We start from the raw sequence: 27,824 nt of genomic DNA, 5'->3' as shown, positions 1-27,824 counted from the left end.
ACGGTAACGTGCGTAGTGGGGATATCGAAAGATGACAAAGGGAAGAAAGTGGATTAACAGATGAGTTATCAGCAAGCAGTCGTCAGTAGGATTCGCGAGTTAATAAACAAACTGTTGAATAAAACACCGAGTATTCATTTGGCACCTTTCACGTTTTATACCTTAGAACGGTTTGGTTGTCGCCGAAACACTTTAAATTTTACACCACAATCGAGGATCGCTGAGACAGCGAACCTCGTGTTTTCATCCGACGATTTCGTGCCACTGCGTGTTCCTGAAGCTTCGAAGCAAGCAAACGCGGTCGATTCTGGTCTCACATGTAGCTCATATTTACTTATAATTCTCAATGAGAATTGATTGTAAATAGTGTACCAAATTTAAAAAAAAAGCACAACCGTAGCTCAAATTTTTTTTTTAATAACTGGTATTTAAAATCGCATTTAATTACCAAAGTTATCAGCAAATTATAATCAAATTCTTACACACATCGAGACCCTTTTTTTATTCCATTCGGTAATTTTCACTTTTATTTTATTAAATACTTTCTCCCACGTCGTACTTTGATAATTTTCTAACGGTCACTTTCTAGAAATTGTAGTTGTTGTCAGCTAGTATCTGATTTTGGGTCGTTCTGCTGTGAATACGTCGAATGTACCATAAGAATAAGGAACAAAGAAAGCAATTAAAAAACAACAAGGTACCTAACAAAATGTATATTTAGAGAGACCAGTTCAATAAACTCATTTAATTCCACCAACGGTCAAAGGAGAAATTGGTAGGTACGCAGAAAAATACAAGGGAAGAACGGCAACACATCCAAACCAGCCGGCTGTTGAAGCGAGCAAAACTCTCATAAAAAGAAGACTAAAAAGAAAATACTAAAGAAATAAAATAGTCAAACTCGAAGATGGTATCCCGCTGGGGGTAACCATCCACATGTTATTTAGCAATTGAGTTAGAAAAATTTACCAAATGTCCAGCTGGACAAAATGTAAAGTACAAATTAAATAATAAAAAAAAAAAGAAAATAAAATTTAACTCTTGTACTGCAGTGTTTGGGTTCGTTTGTACTACTCGGTAAACAGCGGATGTTATTTGTGCTAGAACGATAAGAAGCCGAACGTATTTCCAAACTAAACGACGGATTTAACATGAGTAATCAGTATTCAGCTCATAGATGGCTCGAAACATTTGCTTCTAGCAGTAAGCGTACATGTTACACTGTTGCCATTCTTAAGCCGGGTACACATTTGGTACTTAATCTTGTTACGGACACTCGTTGCTCTTGTCACACGCTCAAGAAGACCACCCGCTCCGAAACAGTAATAGGGTAGGCTAGACATCCTGCATACCACAGCCATCGAAACAATAACCAAATAGTAACGGAATAGGCGCCTCTGAGATTCATCAGACAACAACCCTTCCAGAGGAACTAAAACCTCAGTATAAAAACCCTCCAAAATAAGCGCTCGCCCCAGTCTGTTAAAACATCTTGAATCAGTCTCTTGTAATACTTTGAATGATTCTGTAACACTTTGAACCGTCACTCGGCTGGATTTGCATAATAAATTCTATTACCATATACAAAGTTCAATTTCTTCACCTTATTCGTGGAACGTTCGAACTGCGACGCGGGGAGATTGTTACGTAAAGTTGGTACTTGGGTTGTAGTAAGAAGGCTGAGTCGTAACCCAACTACTAATTTTCCTTTATAAAACTTTATTATAAATGTTAACACTTACAAAATAACACCGAACCGGAGAAAAGGGGTTGTATGAGTACAGCAACTAGAGGAAGAACAAGAACTGCCCGACCTGGGTGAAGTCTCGGTTTATATACGTTTTGGTTTTAGAATGTTGAGGGGCTAGGTGTAGGTTATGATGTGGAAAAGATCGGGGGCCCATATCCCATCTCTGATGTGGACTAAGGTGCGTCACAGCCTTGGTGTATGCTATGATGATAAGGTGGTGATATGTCCAAAAGTGTCCGAAGGTCGGCGGTCGATGTCTTATCACTGATGTAGGTTGAGATGTGATTGATGTCACAAGATCACCGGCGATCTATCGGTTTCGTTATTTCTTGTGTCTCCGACGTAACACTCTCTTTAGTACGTAGTAGTTCCTGGTAACGCAGTTCTATGCAGAGACGATTTACTTAAGCCGGGAACACATTTGTCACAACAGCTTGTCTTGTTACCGCAATCTGTTACCTAACAAATGTGATCGGTGTCTTGTTACTGTATACCGTGACTCGTTAACTTAATTCTGTTGTTCCGACGATATTTTGAAAAAATCGCGTACCGAGATCCGTTATCTTTATCAAAAAACAGCGTACAGATTTTCTGGTCACTCGGACATTTTTGCACCCCTATACTCGATCAGGTAGCCTCGCCTTTCAAACTATCCCCGATAATAACAGGTAATCAAAAAGTTTGCACGTCGACCGCCAACAATAGCTATCGAACAACAACAAATTTCCGTGTAACTGGAAAAATGCAAAAAATGATCGTGAACGGATTCGATTGGACAGATCAAAATTCTCTCCAAACTATCATATTGACATAAATAATTAATGTTGTAAAGACGAAGAAATTTTCTATCGCAAAATACTGTTCATACGTTTGTTTGCTAATGTTTGACAGAAACCCAAAATTTAACGATTTTATTTAAATGTTCTACAAATCTTGCAACAAATTTTTTTGTTCAATACTAATAACATTTTAACATAAATAGGATAATAACGTTTTATAGGGGATACCATGACAGGGCGATTAATGTATTAAAAAGTGTATAGATCCATTTGAAAAAATAAAGTTGATCTTTTTTCTTTCCCCGAACAATTTTTACACTTTCATTAAGAAACGGCATGTTGCTTTACAGTGATTTCGACGAACAACATGTATTTTCAAATTTTCTACTTTCATCGCCTTTGCTTGCCTTAATTGCGAATATCGTGTCATAAATCTCGCCCCTCGAAGATGGTATTCTGCTGGGGATAACCATCCATATGTTATTTAGCAATTAAGTTAGAAAAATTTACCAAATGTTCAGCTGCACAAATTGTAAAGTACAAATTAAATAATAAAAAAAAATCTGACCAGTTCACGAATAGCAAGAGATTTTATCTATCTCGGTTTGTTACTTGTCATTCGAATAAAATTTGCATCTTTTTAAGTTTGGATGTTTGGTGATTACACATTAATGGGTACACACTATTTTTCAGACAGTTGAAAAATAGTTAAAACACGGAGAAATGTTCTGGAATGATTGAAAAACATAAATAAAATCATTAAATTTTCGGTTTATGTTAAATATTAACAACTAGATATATGTATACTTTTTCATCGGTATAATGTTAAGTCTTTAATATTAATCGTGTACTTGTTGCTTATTCGTGATGCAATATGGTCTCGTGTGGATGATGCCATGATTATCCTAGCCAGACGTTCAATCTCGTATCAAGAGTAAAGAGGTACCTCTGATTACTCTCTTTGGAGCAGGTTACTTTTCCGACATTCAGCTGAATAGGCGAACCAAGTAGCAAGTCACGATATGCAACAGCAGAACACCGTCTTACCATGACCTATTGACTAGATAACAGGTCGCGATAAAAGAACAAGGTATAGTAACAAATGTGTACTCGAATTTATAAATAAATTAATTCGGCGCCGAACTGCGTTACCAGTAAAGGAAGTAATGATGTCAGTAACAAGATTAAGTAACAAATGTGTACAACAAATTAATATATCTATAAATATTCTCAGTATCCATCATTTACATTATGAGTTTACACTTTTTGGGAACTTTTATACTTGCATTTAAAATGCCATTGAAAATTGGCTCAAGTTTACAAAGTTTCTACAATGCATTTATATTTTTATCTACAGTTACAATTTCGTGTCATTTGTTAGTATTTAATGCAAAAATATACAGACATTCGTTACTCGTTAACGCAACTTATCATCGGACGTGGTTAAATAATCTTTTTACGGATACAAAACATCAGTGTATATACATACTCTTACAAAATTAAAATTATACTTTACAAAATTTACAATGAATTTTCTACCGTGGTACCGGTGGTACCGGTACCGTGGTACCGTGGATGATAAGGATAACAAACGAGGTATCTTCGCCGCCAATACCGATCGCGATGTAACAGGCAAACGAGCGAAAGAGACAACGACACATCGCTCTTCACGATGACTATTGCTAGAAAAATGCTTAGATAGTATGCAACCGATAATTTCGGGATCTCGACACATGTTATATTTCCGGAGGTCCGCCAAACCCCGTTTGGTTTATATCGACAGGAACCGAAATCCGAGAGTCCCGTGATTTTCGGTAACCGCATATTCCTGATAGTAGTATAATTAGACGAGAACACAGAGCGGTTTGGTTGTCGTCAAAAACCTTTTTTGGCGTCACAATAAAGAGAAGATGAGCACTGTTCTTTATACGATATTCTATCGCACGCTTTCATAATCCTGCATCCTCATGCAGTTTCGAAGCAAGCAAGGGCGTCCGCTTCTGTGCACTCCCTCGTGTAGCTCAATATTTTTGTTATTAACCCTTAGAGTGTTGAATACTCGTGGCCTATGCGGTCCGTACATACGGTGCGCGGCTAGCGGTGACCATCGCTGTGGACGAAGTACTTTTTCGCTAGACTGAACTCTGTTGATCGACTATTCAAAGCTCAAATCGTAATAAGTTATAGTAATTCTTTTGCACGAGATTAAATGATTCAAGAGCGTTATTTTTTAGTATTAATTATTTATTATAAACATGGAAATTTACAATAAACTAGAATTTGGGTAATAAACTAGAAAACAATAAACTAGAAAACTAAATTTAGTAAATATAACACAAGTTAATAATTCAGTTGTGTGTGAAAAATTTCAAAACAATTATCGATACATAATCCGACATCGCAGTTTCTGCATTCGCGTATCGCGTGTCGCTTCGTCTCTTATTTTTCACACAAACAACACATTTCTTCTTGATAATTGTATTGTGCCGGCACGATTAGGGCATTTTGATGGAAAATGCCTATCAATTAAACGAAATGGTAAATCCTCGGACTTTCTCTTTCCTCTTTCTACCATGCTTCTACGTTGGAAATATTTTCGTAAAATGTCTCTTATCAACGCTAAATGAAATTCACTAAATTTTTCTTTCGAAGCAGTAGATTTTTGATATAAAATATATGCATGATATATAAGGAATGCATTTATATTTACCTCACACAAACGTAATAGTATTACTTCTGCGTAGGTGTTCGGAAAAATTGACAAACGCATATATGTGTCCTTAGTCCACATCGATAGCACTTTAAGGGTTAATTGATTATTGGAGTGCTATTGGAGTGCTTACATCAAATGTAATTACCATATAGTTATTCGCATTCTTATAAACATCGTCTCTTCTTTCTATTTTCAGTAATTTTCACTTTGAACGTATTAAACATTTCCTTCGACGTGGCAATTTCAAATTTGTTAACGTTTGCTTTTTACGAGTTGACCGCTACTGTCTGATTCCGGATCGCTTTGTCGTGAATGAGTTAAATATAAAAATAACGAGCAAGGAAAGTAATTGAGAAGCAGCAAGACACCCCGCAGAGTTCATATTTAGAAAGGCCAGTTTAAAATTATAGAAATTTATTTATTACTCGTACTGCAATGTTTGGGTCCGTTCGAACCCGAATACGTTACGACCAAACTTCGCTAGTCTGCAAGCAATTAATTTATGCGATAGCCTAGTTGTTTATGTTAGAGCGACGAGCAGCCGAACGTATCTCTGAACTAAGCGATGCATTTAGCATCAGTGTTCGATATAATCTCACAATGTTTGACCTAGACACCATTTCCTGTGTAATTGATCGAACCGTCCACATTTCGAGGCTATAGCCACGTTTTATATCATTTTGTTCGCAAGAATCTTAACAACAAAGAAAATAAAGTATAAATAAAATAGAGTATAAAGGAAAGTTATCCAGACTGATAAATTCTGTGATATATTTCAAAATCATCGAAATCGGAGAGGAGGCAACTTCACCCAAATTTGTCATAACTAAATAAAAAATATGAAACTTTATATCTCTTATTTCGGCGACTTATTAATAATTGCGTCATCGCCGAAACAGATCACTCATCATCGGCAACTGCTCCGAGCAATCCGGTTCCATGGAGTAGTGGTAGTATATGGTTATCAGGGATATGATCCCGCGATATAAACAATTTCCGCTGTTATCTATGATGGGTATCGACGATGAAAATTATTAATAAATCGCGGAAACAAGAAAAATAACGTGTTTTATTCTGTATTTCGAAGTTATAAGGTCATTTTAGTTGGATCGTTGCGATTCTTACGACCAAAATGATACCCAACATGGCTGTACTCCCCAGAGGCGGACGATTCAGTCAACTGCGCGGAAGGCAATGTCTGTATTCGCTCGAACATAACATTTCGAGATTACGATGAATACTGATACTAAATGCATCGTTTAGAGATACGTTTGGATTATTATCGTTCCAACATAAATAAAAACAACTTCTGTCGATTGCCGATATAATGGCACTCGGTCGCAGCGTACTGGGGTTCAAAAGGACCCAAACATGCATCGGTTAAATTAATTTCCATTCTTTTTAACAGGTCTGTGTAAATATGAATTCTGTAAGTTGTCTTGCTGTACCTCACTTGTTTTCCTTGTTTTTCATTCTTACATTTGATGTATTCACGGCACAGCGATTCGAAATCACATTCATAATCAGATAATAGCTGTCAATTTGTAGAAAGTCACTGTTAACAAATTTGAAGATACAACGTAAAAGAAAATCTTCAATACGTTAAAAAGCAAGAATATCGAACGACATAGAAAAGGAATTGTGACGTTCGTAAAAATACGAATAATTACATTGGAATTACATTTTACGTATACGCATTGAGCTACATGAGGCAGTGCATAGAAGCGGCAGCTTTCGCTTGCTGTAAAGTTTCACGAAACCGCAGGAACATGAAATCGGCTGGCAGAAAGGCGACGCTCGTTTCTCTTTATCGTATAGAGAATAGTGATCGCCTGCTGTTTATTGTGACGTAAAATTTAAAATGCTTTAGCGTTCGGTAACAACGAAATTGTTCTGTATTCTCTCAAACGCGATATATGATTGTAGTAGCACACGTAGATGTTATATTGTTGCCATTCTCAATGTTCTCACGGCCGTGTGTTTCAATGTTAAATGTATGATACTGTATATACAGGGTGGTTGGTAATTGGTGGTACAAACGGAAAGAGGGTGATTCTACACGAAAAAAGAATACAATACAATACAAATTTTTCGTTTGAGGCTTTGTTTTCGAGAAAATTGATTCTGAATTGTCGCCCGGTACGCGTGCGGTACGTTATAACGGATCCCACTGTAGATCGTTGTTTCGATGGAAAAATTAAAAAAATTAAAAAAATTAAAAAAATTAAAAAAAATTTTTATTCTATATTTGTTTTTAAACAAATAAATAAACATATAAATGTTTTTAAAAATCTACAGTGAGATCCGTTATAACGAGATGTGATAAAGTGCACGCGTACCGAGCGAAAATTCAAAGTCGATTTTCTCGAAAACAAAGCCTCAAACGAAAAATTTTTATTCTGTATTTTGGACTTCTTTTTTCGCGTAGAATCATCCCCTCCCCCCTTCCGCTCGTACCACCAGTTACCAACCACCCTGTATTTGCCAAGAACTTGTACAACTAGGCGGAATTTCAGAGCTTTTTGACAAGAGGCCGTAGTGAGTGTCGCTATAGTTCGTGATACGATCTGTAACTACCTCTTGCGAAGTTAAACCTTATTAAACTGTAAAATGTTGTATCCGGAGTTGTAAATTTGAAATAGTGGAAATATGCTTCATACTTTAAACCGCTATTTTTCGTTTATCATCCGATTTTCAACAATACGATGGTATTACAGGAACTGTAAGAAGGAAACTGGGAATATTTTAAATTTATAATTATTATTAATTGTTAAAGTATTCGGAATTAATTAATTATATTTATTTAATTTAATTGATTAAAACTATTGATTATATAAATACTTAACTTGACTATTCTATTATTTTATAAAGTATGTTACATTTAATTTTTTTAAATAATGCTTAACTACATTAATTAAATAATTAACCACTTGATTATCGAAATAACTGATCAATTTTATGAATGTAAAATTAAAAATCGAAATGTTATATGTACAATCAATACGGAATTTACTTGTCAAAATTACGAAAAAGCTGATATGAAAATTGTGTATAATACCAGCAATATGGATTAGAATGCACTATCATTAAGTGCTTAGATACTGGCATTTTTGTTATAATGTTGAACAACATGGCCAATCTCAAAAGTAAATGTAAAATTTGGATCCAAATAATCAAAGATTTATTAATGTGAATAAACTCTATGAATCACAAGGAGATCTGCTCTGTAAAGGATTGTACCCCTTTGTTGGCTGACATTAGAATCCAGCATTTTATCGAAAAGGGAAGAAGCATCCATTGAAACTGTTATTGGAATCTCAAGAATTCCAAAAAGCATTTTCAGATCTAGACGATGTGTCAAGCGATAAAAATGCAGTATCTGGAGTAATGGAAAAATTTGTTTGTCAATTATACGGTATCAGATCAATTCGAATTGATAAATTAACGCAGCAGCATTAAAAACTACGGCCGCTTATTAGTTCCCTATCCACTTCTGTCAAGCTTTTATTCGCCGTTTCATGATTGCTATATTGCATATTTATTTCTAAATGCTTAAACAATATGTAAACCAAATTTCAGCATCCAAAGTTTTCACTCTGTAGCGGCACATGAGTCGTAGGACGATTCGAATCGAGAATGACTCATGTTATTGTTTTGCCTCGGGGTATTGCCACCGTTACAATGTACGAGATTTAAAAGTAAAGAAACTCCGGACAAAACAATATCGTCGCTACGTGCATCCGTCAATCGGCGTCGAATTTAAACTTTCCAGTACTCCTCCGACCAACGAACACGCTCTCTAGGATAATCACTATCTATAGTATCCTTATATTGAGTAGCATTGAGCGAGCGACGTATTATACTAACTCGGTATTCTGTACTTAGAACGATTTTAAATATATCTGACTATCACAAGTATTCACTTGGTTCGTCATTTAAAATAACACGCTTAATATCTACCTTTCAGCCACCGCTTTATCTCTCACCTAGCACGAAGATTTTTCTGTTTCGTTGTTTGGCCCGGCAAACCTTTTCCGGTGTGGCGCTGCAGAAATGTCTTTTCGCGAATGGCAATACCAGAGAAGTACGACAATGCTTACGTTCGTAGGTTGAGTTGTACTATGGTACAAGAGCTGCACCAAGCGGCTCTGTGTTGCAAAAGGAAAGGAAATTTACCCTGTTTTGTACCACACTAGCATAGACAAGAACCTAGTTCCACCCTAGCATAGACAAGAACCTAGTTTCACCGTAGCGCAGACAAGAACTTAGTTTGTCACAGGCGGGAAGTTCTAAGGCCCTTTATCATGTAAGTGTCATTCTCAATGTTACCGATGCAGCGTGGAATGAGATTAATATGAAATTACAGAGTATAGGACAAAACATTATATAACCGTAAACAAAGTATGGGTCATCGCACGCTCTTATATACAGGTTTGCAAATATATAGAGGGGGTAATGGCTTAGTGACCGAACGATGTTGGTCAATTTGTCCGTAGTAATACGCTTCAATTGAGAAGTTAGGATTTCTTGTATAGCGCCATCGTGTTAAAATAACCAAAACCACTTGTCTCTGCTTCTTTCTCTTCTTACTCAACTCAGGACGCGATAACGCTAATAGAAGACCAACTTTTGTTTTACTTATATGATTATTACGATTATATTATTATTATTATTTTTTATATAACTGATGTCTGATAAATGTTAAATGATATAAAAAATGTTTTCATTATTAAGAAGCTTTGTAAACTCTAAAATTATACTACTATTTTGCTTTTCCAATAAAAAATTTAATAACACTGAAATGTTTTAATCATGAATAATATTTTGGATATGATGTTATTTACATAAATTATAGATAGCGTTAATAGTTATTCAATTTTTTAAGGGATCAGAGGAAACTTAAAAGAGTTTTCAACATATGCGTTAAATATAAATTATTCGATTTGAAAATTGTAATTTTGTTCAACAGTTTTGTTGAAAATAATAATATACGTTTGTAGCGGCACACGAGTCATAGAATCGAGAGTGACTCATGTTGTTGTTTTGCCTAGGAGTCTCAACGCCGTTTCGATGTACGAGATTTAAAAGTAAACAAACTCCGGACAAAACAATATCGCCGCTACGTGTAACCGTCTACCGGAATTGAATTCAAACTTTCTGGTATCCCCGACCAGTAAATATAGACGAACATGCTCTCTAGGACGATTATTAACCAGTATCATTATAGCGAGTAGCATTGAGCGAGTGACGATTACGACGTAATATACTAACTCTGTATTCTGTACTTAGAACGATTTTTAAATATATCTGACTATCACAAGTATTCTCTCGTCTCGTCATTAAATAAATCAACACGTTAGATGTCCACCACACATTAAATGATGATACATAATTAATATTCGTTTAAACAATATTTTTCTGTATAAAATGTGATACTGTATATATGTTTACCTTAAATAAACGGTGAAATATTATGAAAGATAGTTTAGTTTATTCATTGAGTAAGCTCAATGGTTTAGTTCATATTCTTTATCTTCAATGCTTTCAGCGAAGAATGCCATTATATGCAAAATCTTAACTTCTCGATCGCAGCCTTCTACAGTGATCGATTCGCAAAGCACAACTCTCGAAATTACAAGCCGTACACCTCCTCCACTGGACGCAGACCTATTTACACGGTGTCTGAGGGGAGGAGCCTACCCCCGAATATGGCGGATGGCGAGATTGGTCTTCCTTCGAAAAGAAGGTCGACCGATAGACTCGTCATCCGCGTATCAGCCGGTGAGCCTATTAAACGAGGTGGGCAAACATTTTGAAAGACTTATTGCCGCCCGTCTGGAGGTCCACATGTCGGAGCGGGTGCCCGATTGACACGAAAGGCAGTACGGCTCCTGGCGGGGCCGCTTAGACCTTGGGATGTGATAGTGGAGGTCACTGAATTCTTCCAGAATTCTGCCTGTTTTATGCGTGTCATCCGGGCCTATCTGAGGCACAGGTGGGTCGGGTACACCGGCAAGGATGGAAAAGGGCGGCGACCCGTCGAGCACGGTGTTCCACAGGGTTCTGTCTTGGGATCAATTTTGTGAATCGTCGGCTACGACGCGGTGTTTCGCAGTCCCCCTCCCCGGACACAGGCACGATGTATTATGCCGACGACACGTTGGTCCTGGTGTCTGAGCGACGTTGGTGGCACGAGACACTGCGTCTCGGCGAGCTCGCCGTCGCTTGCGCGGTACGTGTCATACGCAAGCTGGGCCTGAGTGTGTCCCCAGCCAAGTCTGAGGCTATTTGGTTTTACGGTTAGTGGCGTATAGTGGTTCCTCTGCCCGGCCTGTGCTTAGATATAAACGAGGAGCATATCGAGGTGGAGCTCCAGGTGAGGAAGAGGCTGCATAGGACGACTGCCATCAGAATCATAAGGGTATACTGGACGATATCCTATGCGTCGGCGTCTGTCCTGGCGGAATCTCCTCCGTTCGAGCTCCAGGCCTTGGCGTTCCGGCGCGTATACGAAAACCTGAGCGGCCTGGGTTCGGGCGAGGACTACTACCTAGACCTGAGGAACGACTCCTTTAGATTGGGAGAAGATGCAGGAGCGCTCCGGCAGCAATTCGAAAGAGGTCCCGGGATATTCCAGTTAACCCACCGTGGGGTTTCAGCCGGTAAGAGTCTGTCACTACCCCCCACTTCCCAGAAGTGAGGCGGGGTGTCCATGAGGATTTCCCCACGTAAGAAAAAAAAAGAAATAATTTTTTTGAAGATATTTTTTACCGGTGTGCTAATAAATCAAATAACAACTGAAAAAACAATTATGCTGTAAAAATGATAGGGTGAGGACACTGTTATCACATTCAATTTGGCATAATGTCACCAAGGAAAAATTTTCGCCAAATCAAGGGAGGATCTTGGTGAATGCTTTGTAAATTATCATACAAAAAGATAAAGAAATTAATATTACAAAATCATATTTTCGAAGATGTAAATATAGATAAATTATTAGAATATAATGTTTGTCTAAGTTAATTTATGCATAAAATCGTTTTACCAGTATCAGTAAGACACGCGTCACATATGCGCTAAATCATCTCGAGTTGCTACTTCGGCCGACTGAAAAAGTCCTTGAGCACAAAGGATTAGTATAATATCTAGATACAGTATCTCCGAATTGATTGCGGCAAATTGTCAACTTCTGTGGTGCGTCAGAGAAATCTCTGTTCTTCGGATTGCGTTTATGCAATTACATGCATGCAAATATCGAATGTTACTGTAATTAAGTGACAAAAAATTTAAAATATGTAAATGGTCAGTTCGTAACAACCGTAATATATCCGTGTTTTTATACAAGCCAGACTCTACGTCATTAACTTTGGCTGAAAAGGCAGATTTAAATGTACTTAAAAATACAGCTATCTAAACTATTAATCCTAATTAGTATTCACTCATAACGATGTTTATTAAGTATCTTATTTTCATTATTATTATTATTTGTCACTTTCAATAAAATATTTAACTCGTTCTAAACCAACGCGTGTTAAAAATCCTGTGTTTCGTACAAATATGCGTGCAATCTCGGAGAAAGGGCGCGAAATTGATTGAACGATCAAACGAACTTACCTGTAAGTGAAATTCGATCGCAATTGTATGTAGAACTTCGTTCGAAGAGATTACAGTCCTTCCAAACAACGGTATCCCTCTACCATATAAATTAATCTACTGTAATTGTAAGATATAGTTCAGAAAAAATGATTAGCAACGGCAATGCTGTATCCGTGGCAGTGCTATGAAAGGGTTTCTCGTTTTGTTTCGCTCTACAGCGCTGTGATTTTTAGTAGGCGAAGGAATATTACATGTGTAATTTCTTCGAACGAGACTTTTGATATAATTGCGAAAGATAAGAATTAAGTTACATATGCATGAAATATGCAATATGTTTGTACATATTTTGTAACATAAATGCGCAAAACATATGCAATATAGAATTTATGTACAGTACGAAACACGTTTTCAGGGTCTCTTAATGACAAAAGTTTATCCAGGTTTCGCATTTTCGTCTACATTCTATTAACATACGGCTTTAATAACGACCTTGACAAGTATGCATATATAGTACATCTCATATACGAGCTGATTCTGTTTCGAATTTTCGGATAATCAAACGATTAGAAACATAGTACACAGAAAAATTATGACTTATTACACAATATATGCATTATATATGTCGGAGATGAAAGGAAAACCGGAGCCTTTCCTTTGCAATTTTGAGAAAGTCTTCTAATGCTTTGGCCTAGATTTTATCATAGCTGTAATTAAGCAATTGTCATTTGTAATTGTTTGATATTTGTGATAGTGAAAGTGGGTTCGAGGTGACAACTGGTCGCTGAACGTAGCCACGGTCACGGGATAAACGTTTTGCCTGACGAAGGTGTGAATCGGTTGTATTGTTCTCCCTAGAAATCACATAGAATTGTACTTTGGAGATGTCGATATAATGGGACACACGTTGTATTAGGAATCAAACTCCAGATAGAAACTGCCTAGCAACGGCGTTTGGATCTTTCTCGATGCTTCCAAAGAGTATACAACAAACTTCTGACAGAAACTGCCTAGCAACGACGATTGGAACCTTCTCGATGCCTCCAGCGAGCATATAACAAACAAATGCAGTCGTATAGCGAAAAAACTTTTCATCAGATATTCATTCGTGATCGCCTTGGAAAGTGATACATCGAGCAATTTACCGAGTGTCTCAGCAATCGTATTTTTTTGTGTTTAAAATTATTCTACGCATAGTAAAGAGTTACCCCGTTGACCGTGGATTCGTTTGAACCCCGGAACATTGTTAATAGCGTTAATTAAATGCATTATTCGTAAAACCTATTAATCGTTAATCTCATTATTCGTTAAATTTATTATTCGTAAGACATATTATTCGTTCCTCTTATTATTCGTTAAACTTATTATTCTTTAATTTAATCATTAGTTAAACTTATCGTTTGTTAATCTTATCATTCATTAAACTCATTATTCATAATATTTTGTAAAATCTTGTATATTCGCGTAAATATAATCTCTGTTTCGTAAAATAATGGCTAATTCAAACGAAGAATCGTTACGCGCCTTAAATTCTAATGATAACCCGACATATAAATATTGCTTACTCATCTTTGTCCTGCCAATCTTCCTGTGCTGCCAAATTTCATATTTTTTTCAAAGCTGATAATTCAGCTGAGGTACTTTCTTCTTGTGCTTCATACCATCTCAGAGCTTTTTCCGATGCCGTAAAAGCTTCAGAATGCGTTGGAATGTCATTCCTATCTTCTTTGTCTTTATTGCTCCCTTCGATAGAAATCTCTTTAATCTTTTCAATAATTGATAGAACTGCATTGACATCATCATTAACGTTACTAATGATATTTGGGACATTTCGTCGATATCTTCAATGTTTGATAACTGACTCTAATCGTTTTTCAAAGTAAAACTTGATATGTCATTCCGCGTATTGGCAACAAGATATATACATTCTTTAATATTTAACTGTATATATGCCATTAAAACATTGTTTTCAGATTTATAACATATCGGAATGAACTTACGTAATAAGTGTTTTTTATAGCATCGTTTAAAGCACTCAATGATGTAACATTGGGTGGTAAAGGTTCTTATAAATTCATGTTTTCCGCGTTTTCTCTAGCCTGCCTTAGCTAGACTTAATTGTCGTTCTCTGACTGCTGGTACAAATATTGTTGAAAACCATTTCATAAAGATGTTCGTATCCATCCAAGAATTTCTCTGAGATAAATACATAACGAGTGTAGCATTTGAATACACATGTTTCAAGCACCGAGGTTTGTTATTCTTTCCAATTACCAATACAGGAAGTTCGTAACTTCCGGAAGCATTCGCACATACAACAGTCGTAATTGTATCTTTATTGACCTTATGACCCGGTGCTGAGTGTCCACATTGACAAAGTAAAATCTTTCGCAGAAATAATTTCCATAATAATCCTATTTCATCTGCATTATAGACATTTTCCGACATATAGTTTTCTCGTTTTAATAATTCTGTAAATCATTTTTTTCAAATTTCAGCCACAAATTTATTTGGCGATAATTTTTCGCCCAATTTATTCGATCCACCAACACCGTTACGTGTTTTAAAATTTGCTGATCAGCCCGATGATACTTTAAAGTTAGAATCACCATTCAATCTTGTATTACACTGTAAAACCTGCTCGCTTAATGTAGGGTCGGATATAGGCTTTCCATTGTCACGCTTTTAACAAAACCATTCATACACTGCCATATCAAGAATTTTATTATTAGCAGTTTTCATACGTTTTTGTGTACATATTACATGAACTCTCGCTATGATTCACAATTTCGCACTTTCTTTTTTTTGTATCACAAACAGTTGATTTCCCAATAGCGTAAGATATTGGTATTTCAGTTACGGTTTCATCATTATCTGATTGATTAATTATTCCGCGTTTTATTCGGATAGATAAGGCTATATATTACGATTTGAAGATATATTGACACATAGCATCATAGTCGACTGATCGAAATGTTAATACATTCAAATTAGTAATATTTAAATTCACATTTGTCATGCATAAACCGCAGTTCGAATAATCGAGTTTTTACGATATTTCAAGCTGTATCTGTGCTATAAGGACAAGTTACGTAACAATACTGTGTAACATGTTGTGAAAATAAATGAAAAAATGTTATACTTATGTACATTCTTTTTCAAGCATATTAAATCTTTGTTAAGTGCAACATTTATTATCAATATTTGCTCAAGTTTAAAGATTGAATACATAGTATTATCATCCAGGATGCACCCAGACAGTTAAAATATAAACAGTGATAAGCATAAAAGGTGATTCGGTGTGAAAACAAGTTAAAAGTATCGATAGTAAAGTAGTAAAATAAATTAACATCTTTTTATGCGACGTGACGCTTCTTGTTATTCCCATCTCTGCGTATACTTTTAATTCATGCTTTTACGAATTCCACGTATGAAATATTGTTTGTATTTATAGAAGCGTCTTCGAGAATATCTTTATTGGATTTTGCACGTCCAGAATTGATTTTTAGAAGATACGTAACAAATTACGCCCCTAAGAATATACGTAATAATTATGTATTATCCCTAAGATGTTACGATAAACCCAATTGTTAGATTGCGAATTAGTAAAAAGTGCAAAGAAGTCTGTGTTTCGCGTATAACTTCGGTTATACATCCCAAAATAATGTGCCAATTTTGAATTAATCCGCTTAATTTTCGCACGATCGATTTATCAACTTATGAATATCTCAACTTATCCTCCGAACTTATACGCTTTTTGAAAGATCTAGATTTTGATGTTGAAGTGAAAAAAATTGTTCATTTAGACGCTTGGTTGAAATACAGCAGTGATCATTTTGCTTAATCGAAAAATGCAGAATTCTATAAAATGCAATAAAATGTAAAAGTGGAACTATCAATTTTAGAAATTTTAGAAAATGCTTCTCTAAAACCAATTAGCTCTAAAATGGATTTCTTCGCCAAAAAATTGCCAACGATAAACTATTAAATATTAAGAGGTTCAACAGTCGTCGTTTTGCAGTTTATCACCTGTGTTATGTGTGGATGCCCATGAAAGATGGAAAAACGATTACAGAATTGTACCATTTTCGCAACGACCGGACAGAGAGCGTTCAGACAGCGTTCAAACTCGACCGCGCGAGAACGTATGAAAACTATGTAACGTATGTAATTTATGGAAAAATCACATTATTTCGGCAACTTAAAACAGCACTTAAAAATCTCTGCTTTTATTTGTAATTTGGGATTACATGAAAAAAACACAGAAACGATTGGTAAAATCTATTTTCTTGTTCGACAAAATTTAGAGGCTGAGAATAAACATAAAATCTTATTGGTTTTCTTCTTCACTTATCGTTATTGTTACAAAATCACATTTCCGTGAATAACAAGTTATATCTTAGCCGTTGTCGTCCACTTTCACTACTTTTTCAATTAGAGTATTTTTTAAAAACATACCCGTGGTAAAATTCATATTCTACACCAAATATGTCGAAATAGTTTCTGTACAAAGTCTTCTGTCCTCTTCTTCCGTTCGGAATAACAGAGGTGTCATAACTCGAGGGAAGATTCTTCGCAAAATATGTAATTACATTGATTAATTAGCCAGCAATTAGATCAAAATGCATAAGCAATGTCCTTAGTGACGTAATAAGTGATTATATAAACACAACATGGAGGAATGCTACGCAGCGAACTTGAATCATAGACAAATTATAGATGCATTATATATATACGTGTGTTTTACATATTTAATGCTTTGTGTTACTACTCGTAATTCAGTATCCAAGCGATTATCGCCAAGGAAGCATCTACTGCTTTACTTTACACCGCATTTAGTGTTATCGCGCGTGATCACATCATCGTTTACGCGTGTGTAGTCTTGTATCCTGTAAATTGTCGTATTTCCACTAATATTTGATTTTTCATCAGTTTCAATCGTCTTCAACTTGAGGCGAAATTATTGCGACCATGTAGCCTATAACATAAATGAAAAGTTAATCTACATGTTACTATTTGAAGTAACTTTTTATTCTTCTTCTTTTGCTGCTAGCTGACTCGGACGTATTGCGATTCTAATCTTTCCGATCTTTCTATATCGTTGCACGTCTTTTCCCACATTCTTGCACATCTTCCTCTACATTGCTGCACATCTTCTCCCACATTGTTGCAACTTCCAGGTTTCCCGAATTTCTTCGTTTCTGTTTATAGTTTCACCTATATCGTCTCACTTATTGTGACTTCATCTACGATATGTGGCTATTCTCTAGAATGCTATATCATATGTCCACATATAGAAGCATTGCTACGAGGGTCATATTAATTTCTATTTTGTAAACTGGTCTATCTAAATGAATTTTGTTAGATGTCTTGTTATATCTCAATTGCTCTCCTTGTTCTTAGATTTGACATATTCACAACAGAGCGATCCAGAATCAGATAATAGCGATCAATTTGTAGAAAGTGTTTGTTAATAAATTTTACAGTACGACATAAAAGAAAACGTTCAATACGTTAAAAATGAAAATTATCGAACGGAATAGAAAAAGGGGCTTCCATGTTTGTAAGAACGTGAACAATTTCACTGCAATTCGGTAATCATTCTGACAGTTGAATGTATTCTGAATAAAGAATTGCATTTCTAATTAAATTTCAAGTGAGCATAATCCAAGATATGAGTTATTAAAAAGAAACAAAAGAGAAAACCGAGCTCTATATGAGACCAGAACCGAATTCGGTTGTTTACTTCGAAGCTTGAGGAACGCGCAAGGACATGAAATCATTGGGTGAAAATACGAGCTCGCTTTCTCAGCAATCGTCTTTTGTCTAACGTGACGTCAAATTCAAAGTTCATCGGTAGCCAAACTGTTCCACGTTTTCGTCTAATTATCAATAATCATAGACGGCGAGCGACGTTAAAAACTGTAGTAGCAAGCGTTTATATTGGAATATTCCCATTTTCGTGAGCGCAGGTTCCGAGGAATTGAGCCTTAACGGTTTGTAACTGTCCAATATAGAGCATACTTTGTCAAAGACTTTTTCTTTATTCATATACAATTTATTTTCTATATATCTATATATATTTCATTGATTATTCCGTGTGTTTGTCCAATGCTTACATGTTCATTCTTCAATTCAAATTGATGATCTGTTATTATTACTGTTAATTATCTGTTATTCTATCTTCTATGATAGATTTCAGACGATTGTAGATTACTTTTTTCATAATTTTTGCTATTACTGAAAGAAGCGAGTTTGATCTGTAAGACGCTGTCTGCAGATCCTTACCCTGCTTGGATATTAGCACTGCATTCTATGATCACTTTTGTTTATAATTCTTTTAGGATTTTCCCATTAATAAGGTAAAAACCAGGTGATCTCTTTATATTCGAGATAATACCTCTAATTACTCTTATGATTGTACGTGGCACAGAATAACTATTATCGGCTGTGACATTGTCTGTCATTGTCTGTCATCGTTTGATTGCCTCTCTGAATCGTGTTTATTATTTTGATATGAGAAGAATATTCCGTATGAATGATTTACAAGTATTTTGACACGGCTGTGGTACACCTTGGCCAGGTCCTATCCGGTTTTTTTTGATTGCTAGAGTCGGTTCCATGTCTTTCCACAATGTATAATTGGTTTCCACGTAAAAAAAATGGATATAAATAAAAGTGAATCTAGCAAGTTTTTTTTACTGTTGCGTGTTTTTACTGACGCGTGTCCATATATAGTCGCCTGAATCTGTTCACAGTTGCAAACACTTACTATTCAGTGGCTGGCGTACGTCCAATTTTCTGAGTGGTAATCTTATGCGTATTTATATGCGCATGGGTATTCTGAACTGAACAGTTTTTGTTTTTGACGAAAGAAAATTAGAGATCTTTAGTGATGAAGTCTTATCCTCCGTTTAACGTAAACTTGCGATGTAGGATGATAGACGCGTCCGAGCGATTTTCAGTCTTTCAATGACATTGTCAGACGAATAAGCAAACTTTTTATATATTTTCTATACTTTTTATAATACCTTATACACGATACCTAGAAAATACAGAAAAGACATGTTTGATAGTGATAGTAATGATAACGAATATTACTTTGAACCTGACAAGATAGAAGACGACGACGGTGCTTCAGACAGTGGAAACGAACTGCGTTTAGCAAGGAATCGGTTCAGACGTTTCAATATTTCTAGTGATAGTGACAGTGATGATGAACTAAGTATCGATGAAAATAATATAATCGACAATGAATAACGCAAACGTTCAACGTGTATATTTTCTCGACTGCGCGTGCTAATGTCTCTCGTCTGCTCCCGTCCACAAAGGGCTAAATATTTCGAAAATCATTGGTATCTTTCGTAGCATTTTCACGTCTTTTGTAATGTTATTCAATACTTTTTTATTTGCCAGTGTTCTGAATTTCTACCAAATTGCTTTTAATCTTTGCATATGATTCTTTTTTTTTCCCCGTCAAATCATCACCTGTTCGGTTTTTCTACATTTACCGCTCTACCCTGTATAATCACCACTCGGTTTTAGTTTTCAAAATATACATCTGCGAAAATATATCCCATAATATACTGTATTTTACTTCTGACAGAAGGTATTACACAATACACACACACACACACAGAGTTCTAGTATTATTTACGCCGGTATTGTTGTATGTATATTATAACAAATTATTAGATTTCTTGGTTTGTCTGTGGCATAGGCTATCTAACGAACACTAATCTATGCAAAGGCGAAACAGAAAATTTCAATCTAGATCTTGGATCATCCTTTTAGTAAATCAGTGTTGATTAGGGTAGATGAACCCTTAACGCTCTGACTTTTAATTGCGAATATCGACCGACAACCGCAACTTATTCTCATCGTACTTCGAAGGACAAATTTTTAAGTGTCAGATTTTAAATGCTACAATGACGTGTAAATAATAATATTAAAGTGATTCAAAACAATCTTTATTCATCTCAGAAGTAATATAATTTCGATTACAATATTTATATGAATTATAATTAAGTAATGTGTGGATTTTTTTAAAACATTCATTGGGATGCAAACTGGGCTTGCGTTCACAGATCTCACAGTAGAAAACTGTTTGTTTTTTTACCGCATTACTTCCTTTTGGTGAACAAACAAGACATTTTTTCTTTTCCCCTTTCGGCAACTGATTTATTATATGGAGTTTGCCATCTGAACGTTGTTCTTTATCTGTTCCGGAAGGCCTGCTATACACATCGTTATTCCGAAAGTGACCTAGGGGTTGACTCACTAATAATTTGACAAACTTATAGTGTGACAAAGCGTTTTCTCCTTTTCTGAGAAATCTTGTAAAGTATATAAGCATTTATTACGCTTGTTTCTAGTCTTCAAAAGAGCAATTTCCGCCACCATTTCAACGATTTTCTCAGAAAACAATATGTTGATGCATATTGATCGGCTTTGTCTACAGTGCTTGAGAGGCACACTGGGAGTAGATAGCCGAACATCGGTGGTGCTTGAGAGACACACTTGGAGTAGATCGCCGCACATCGGTGGTGCTTGAGAGGTACACTTGGAGCGTTAAGGGTTGAACTTGTGACCGCCGTAAAACAGCCGCATACGCCAGAATCGAACAAAGAAATTTAACAACTTGTCATAATTACCGAATATGTTGATAACGCCAGCGTGAAATAAGTTTAGGTAATAAATAATAAGACAATATTAAACTCTATATTATATTATCGTTATTAAACAATGTTAGAGCTGTATGGTGTGTACTGTAGAATACCTCAGACTAATAACGTACATGTGATAAACAGCAAAATACCACCTGTAGAGTATCGAATATATTTTTGCAAATACCTCGGAAACCAAAGCCGGCAGTTAAAGATAGCATTTATATGTATGAGGAAAGTTGTTCACAACATTGACTTTGATTATATGTCAAGGTCTTAAAAATAAGTGAAGTTTATAACTTTATAAATAACTACGTAACGCTCATGTATAATACATATATTTAATGTAGACAAAACACGATTACAGTTACATTAGCTTTAGATAAATATGTTTATTGAAAACTGTTTGTTACTTGATGTTATCTCGTGAATAAGATTGCAAACTAAGGTATCATATAAAATAATATGGCAAAACTTGATATTACAGATAGATGAAAAAGAAATCGCAAGAATAGAAGTAAAATGGATGTGGGAAGCATTGCTTTGGGGGGGATGACATCAGGACTGACCCAATCGATGTGCTGGATGCTTCTAACTATATTTTTATATATCAAGTATGCGGTTGACGATTACGCTGCGAAGAATGTCCCTTCCGGAGCACTAATGTCGTCTTACGATTTCATAATTGTAGGCGGTGGTTCTGCAGGTACGTTTTCGATTATAAATCTAATAAAAAATGTAACGAAGATAAGCGTATCTGCGCGTTATTTACGAACGAGAATGAACGCGTTGTTACTCGTATGATCAATTAAGACAAAAATTTGACAATTCCTTTCTTTCGACAAATCTATCGATGAAACGTATATTAGGTTTGTGGCAAATTCTGCGTCGTAATTTCAACAAATTTCATCTCTTCCTTCACCTTTTCGAAATGAATCTTCAAATTTTTGATTTCAAAGTATTTGTAAGTTTTTGTGTGCTACGCATATTAATAATGGCAATTTACACGGCTATAGGATCCGTCCTAGCGAATCGCTTGTCCGAGATAGAAGATTGGAACGTGCTCCTTTTGGAAGCAGGTGGTGATGGATCAGAAATCTATGATATTCCTGTTCTTGCTGCTAATCTGCAGTTAACCCAAATCGATTGGAAATACAAGACGGAACCTAATAAGAATTTTTGTCGAGGTAAATAACATTTAATAATGCCTTGTTATCATGATAATAAGCATCTATCTAACTATAGAAGAAATAGTTAAAAACAATGTTTTACTTTTTATGTCGAAATAAGTAAATTAAAATGACACAAGATACATAGTATTGTCACGCTTGGAACGCATTATAGTGAATTTCGGTTATTTGGGACACACTGGAACTAGCATCCTTTGATCCGATTAAGCGGCTGTCCCAATTATGCAAAGTACCGTATATATGCTAGTCTCTATAAATTAATACATTCAACGAGGAGGTAATTAATTCTTACAGTAAATATATAAAGTCTCAGTTGGACTGACGATAGGGAGGGAGGAGAAAAGAGAAAAAAAAGGACAAACATTGAGTCGGACGCGGCACACGCAAAAACCATAGGCGTGGAATCGTTGAAACTATTTGACATCCCTGCTCAACGATAACACTGATATGATAGACATTAGCGATACTCTGTATGTTTCGTGCGGTGAATGAACGTTTTACTGCAAATCATTTTTAAACAACTCTGATTGTTCTCATATACAGAGTGGTTGGTAAATGGTGGTACAAGCGGAAAGGGGGTGATTCTACGCGAAAAAAGAAGTCGAAAATATAGAATAAAAAATTTTTTTTTACTTCTTTTTTTTTAATTTTTCCATCGAGACAACGATCTACAGTGAGATCCGCTATAACGAGACGTGATAAAGATATTATACTTTATGCTCGTATCTCATTAATTAATTAGCTTCTTCGCTATATTTTCCATAAAATGTAATATAGAATATATGCCGATAAAAAAAAAGTAAGTCAACATCTTCGCTCAAATTCGATGAAAATAGGAATTGATATGTTCTCGGTCTTTGGATCTGGCAGTGGTATATGTTATCGTATAGATTGTTCTTTAGATTTGTCGTCTTTTTTTTACGTGTTTCATTTTCAATAGATGCATGCTTCCGGAATATTTTTGTTGCTACTATCGTCGATACAACTACCAAAAGATGCAAGCAAGAAGTATTATGCAGTAACATAGGGGTGGTGGAAATCACCTCATTCCATTTCACGCTAGAAAAGGCAGGATCATTTTAGACAGTCTCGAAAGGATTGAGACATCATATAGCTACATTGAGGTATCATAGGCTACAATGATATAGCTGGGCAAAGAGCGATTCCTCGTGAAAAATAAATCGGGAATATTGCAGAATAAAATTTTTGCACATGTTGCTCTGTTTTCTAAAGAAATCATTTTGTCCTGTACACGTACAGCGGCTCGCGAAAGTATAGGAACACTTGGCACAAAATTTTTCATGAATATGTGATGTGCAATGTACGAAACTTTTTAAAATTTCCTTAGTACTATAATGAAATACGGCTATCCTGACTATAATATTAAAATTTGAGGCCATTCAGTAAATGAATGTGGAAGTGATAAGATGTTTAGTGCGAACATACACTCAGTGAAAAATTAATATACAGCATGAATAATAGTCTTAAACATAGAATTAGTGCTAACGACCGTCTCACTACAAATTGTGGCTTATTAATACAATAAATAATCGGTTATTCGTATAATATTGAATAATAATTGGTAATATCTTGTAACTTCTATTATATTTCTATGTCTATTTCAAATTTAACTAATCGCAATTATAGTTGTGTTTCGCTGCAGTGTTAATGAGATTCCAAAATGTTTTGCAATATACACGGGGTGGTTGATAAATGGTGGTACAAGCGGAAAGGGGGTGATTCTACGCAAAAAAAGAAGTCGAAAATGTATATGTTTTCTAAAGCCCCAGCTCACAGAACCTGTGAAAAACTGGAAAAGATATCCACTATTAGATTTTCTATTGTCTTTGCCCTCTATCCATTCTACGTCTGCAAATCCAATTAACGTCGTGGTTTCATTTTATAGTCCATGTAATTACTTTCCATTTGTTGCCCTCTTGAAATATCGAGCAACTCTTTTCACTTCCTTTCTCCTCCTCTTCTGTAACTCACGATTTCTCTCATTATTCAATATGCAATCTATTTTCTCATCCACTGTATTTTTCCACTTATCCTTATCTTGTCGACACAAAAGTTGCTTTCTATTTTTAGGTTTCTCTTCTGCGTCAATTGCCACTCACAAAGTGTCTATATATCTGTTCGCTCATACTCTCCTTTTTGTCTTTTCGGATCTTTTGGGCACTGCACACTGCGTTTGATTTTGTAAATTCTCGTTCGAAAATATTCACTATCGATGAGCTGTTTTTCTCGGCGAGTCTGCTCATTTTTCAAACATTTTGCTGTAATCCTTTTGTAGGTTCGAAGAAAACGTCTTCGCACGATTGCCTTCCTGCAGGTGTTTCTTTGATTTTATTCATATTCATACAATCTGTATCTTTGTATAATAAACCGAAATGTTTTAAACGCCTCCGGATAACCCACGAACAACCCATTAGTTTTTCTATCTTCTCATCCAGCTTTTTTCTTTCCTCTGCCAAAATATACGCGTTTTAACTGAAATAAGTGTATATGTAGAATGCAAGTAAATCGATTCCTATCGGAAAATGAATCTATTGACGAATCGAAAGAGGTATTAACGCGAATCGATAACCAATCAAAGTAGATATTTGACAATGTCTTCGCTGTATTTCACTTTAAATTATGTCCACAGCGATGGAAGGAGGTCAATGCAACTGGCCACGTGGCAAAGTGATCGGAGGGACCAGCATGCTAAACTACATGCTCTACATTCGTGGTAATAAAAAAGACTACGACACGTGGGAACAGCTAGGCAATACCGGATGGTCCTACGACGATGTGCTACAATATTTCAAAAAATCTGAAGATAATCAAAATCCTCTCCACGCCGAGACGCCGTATCATTCAACCGGAGGTTACCTAACCGTTCAAGAAGCGCCATGGCACACTCCCTTGGTCACTGCGTTTATCAAAGCAGGTCTAGAAATGGGTTACGAAAACAGAGATATCAATGGAAAACGACACACTGGATTCATGGTTGCTCAAGGGACGATCAGAAATGGCAGACGGTGTTCCACGGCGAAGGCTTTTCTACGACCAATCAGGACTCGGAAAAATTTACACGTCGTCATGGGAGCTCATGTTACGAAAATTTTAATAGATCCGTCGTCGAAAGTGGCTTATGGCGTAGAGTTTGTTAGAGACGGAGAAAGGTTGCGCGTTCGTGCGAAAAAGGAGGTGATCGCTTCCGCGGGATCTATCAATAGCCCTCAATTGCTGATGTTGTCGGGAATCGGACCTAAAGAACAATTATTGAAACACGGCATACCAGTGATTCAGGATTTAAAAGTGGGTCATAATCTTCAAGATCACGTAGGTGTGGGAGGTGTTGCGTTCTTGGTGAACGAAGAAATTGCGTTGGTGGAGAGCAGGATGTATAATATTCAGGATATGCTAGGATATGCGATTTTTGGAGACGGTCCTTTGACATTGCTAGGAGGTATCGAAGGAGTAGCTTTTATCAATAGCAAATTCGTGAACGGTTCTGACGATTTCCCAGACATAGAACTGCTTTTGGCGGCAGGAGGGGCGTGCTCCGACGGCGGTAGAAATATGTGGAAGGTTCATGGACTGACCAACAAATTCTACGATGCCGTGTTTGGGGAAATTAGTAATAAAGACGTATGGTCCGTGATTCCTATGCTTCTAAGACCAAAAAGTAAAGGTTTTATCGCACTTCGAAGCAGCAATCCTTTCGATTATCCGTTGATTTATCCAAACTACTTCGAGCAACCGGAAGATATGGCGACGCTGATCGAAGCACTCAAATTTGTGTTTGAAATGAGTAAAACTAGCGCGTTTCGACGTTATGGTAGCAAAATGAATCCTAAACCATTCCCTGCTTGCAAAAATATTTCCATGTATACCGACCCATACTGGGAATGCATGATTAGAGAGTACTCCATGACTATATATCATCCCACGGGTACCTGTAAAATGGGGCCCAATTGGGACCCAGAAGCTGTGGTGGATCCTCGGCTCCGAGTTTACGGAGTTGCTCGACTCCGAGTCATAGATGGCTCGATTATGCCAAATATAGTTAGTGGTAATACCAATGCGCCGATTATAATGATCGCAGAGAAAGGTTCAGATATGATAAAAGAGGAATGGCTGGAGAATGAGGTCTGATATCAATAGCTCTTTTCGTAAATTAATTTAAAGCGAGTGCTGGTAGTTCATTAAATACTAGAATCTTACAATCTTCAACACAACATAAGTTCTCGCTACTAATTTCTATTACGTAATACAATGCTTAACATACAAACCATAGGTGCAGTCTTTGAATCAGTGCAGATCTGTTGAAAAAAGTTAACCGCAACATTGATCTTGAGCGCGATTTCCAAGGAAAAATATTCTTACTGCATCTTGTAGTATTTATTACGAGGAATAAGCTTGGAAGGAAATATGGATCGCGAATGAACTCATGGTTTTTAACACTTAGCCAACCGCGCGCGCCACAACGAACTATACGTTTCCAACGCGCAATTTTCTAAGTATCGAGGATTAATATTTACTACTTAAAACACAAAGAAGTCTGAAAATTATTTATACAATTATCTTTATAAAATATAAGTCAATTATATTTTGCGGTAATGATTTTATTAAACGACTTCACATATTGTTTGTACAAAACATGAAATTAAAAGTATATATTAAAAGTATAAAAAAATATAGGTACAATTAAAAATTTATAATGCATTTTAATATTTTTTTACAGTGTGGTATCTATCTATAATAGATCTCTATCTCTTATCTATAATAAGTTATTATCTTATACTTATTATAAATATTTAGCCATGTCACTGCGCCACGCCAGAAAAAATTACTGAAAATTCTCAATGCGGGAATTGATTGTAAATATTAATAAATAAAAGAAAAAAAATAGTGTGATATCGTTCGATTATAACTTCATTTAGTCATAACTAATAATGTAACTTTTGAATTAATTTTAAAACCACTAAATTGATGTATTTTATTATATACTGTACTTATAAAAGCAGAAAAAGTGGCGCAATTGATTGGGAACAATTCCAGGTAAACAATAACTGAAAATAACAAAAAAAAAGAAAAGGCGTTGATAAAGTCAACAAGGGAGATCTCCCTATTCGGTCGGTT

The 27,824-nt window shown here is 35.9% G+C and overlaps 1 protein-coding gene across 8 annotated transcripts; it reads left to right on the top strand.

Annotated features, from left to right (window-relative positions):
* The first annotated feature begins 17,602 nt into the window (after positions 1-17,602).
* LOC117232419 (glucose dehydrogenase [FAD, quinone]-like) lies at positions 17,603-27,393 on the top strand. Of its 8 annotated transcripts, none has more exons than XM_033491771.1 (5): positions 17,629-17,831; positions 18,239-18,491; positions 21,989-22,207; positions 22,518-22,688; positions 25,342-27,393. In XM_033491771.1, the coding sequence occupies exons 3-5, from the start codon at positions 22,024-22,026 to the stop codon at positions 26,835-26,837; spliced, it is 1,851 nt and encodes a 616-aa protein (XP_033347662.1). In that variant the 5' UTR covers positions 17,629-17,831; positions 18,239-18,491; positions 21,989-22,023; the 3' UTR covers positions 26,838-27,393. The 8 variants fall into 8 exon arrangements, with proteins under 8 accessions (XP_033347663.1, XP_033347662.1, XP_033347660.1 ...); XM_033491769.1 differs by having other exon boundaries at positions 17,629-17,856; XM_033491773.1 differs by having other exon boundaries at positions 17,630-17,707.
* Positions 27,394-27,824: the final 431 nt, after the last annotated feature.

The sequence above is a fragment of the Bombus vosnesenskii genome, unplaced genomic scaffold, assembly GCF_011952255.1.
Source record: "Bombus vosnesenskii isolate JDL3184/JDL3185 unplaced genomic scaffold, Bvos_JDL3184-5_v1.1 scf7180000013288, whole genome shotgun sequence".
In the NCBI taxonomy this organism is placed as follows: domain Eukaryota; kingdom Metazoa; phylum Arthropoda; class Insecta; order Hymenoptera; family Apidae; genus Bombus; species Bombus vosnesenskii.
This window is presented reverse-complemented; position numbering and strand designations above follow the sequence as displayed.

Coding starts and splice junctions, on each gene's coding strand:
- LOC117232419 (XM_033491772.1), top strand. CDS start 22,024: ATGGATGTGGGAAGCATTGCTTTGGGGGGGATGACATCAGGACTGACC. Junction 22,208..22,517: donor TGTAGGCGGTGGTTCTGCAG/GTACGTTTTCGA, acceptor ACACGGCTATAG/GATCCGTCCTAGCGAATCGC. Junction 22,689..25,341: donor TAATAAGAATTTTTGTCGAG/GTAAATAACATT, acceptor TTATGTCCACAG/CGATGGAAGGAGGTCAATGC.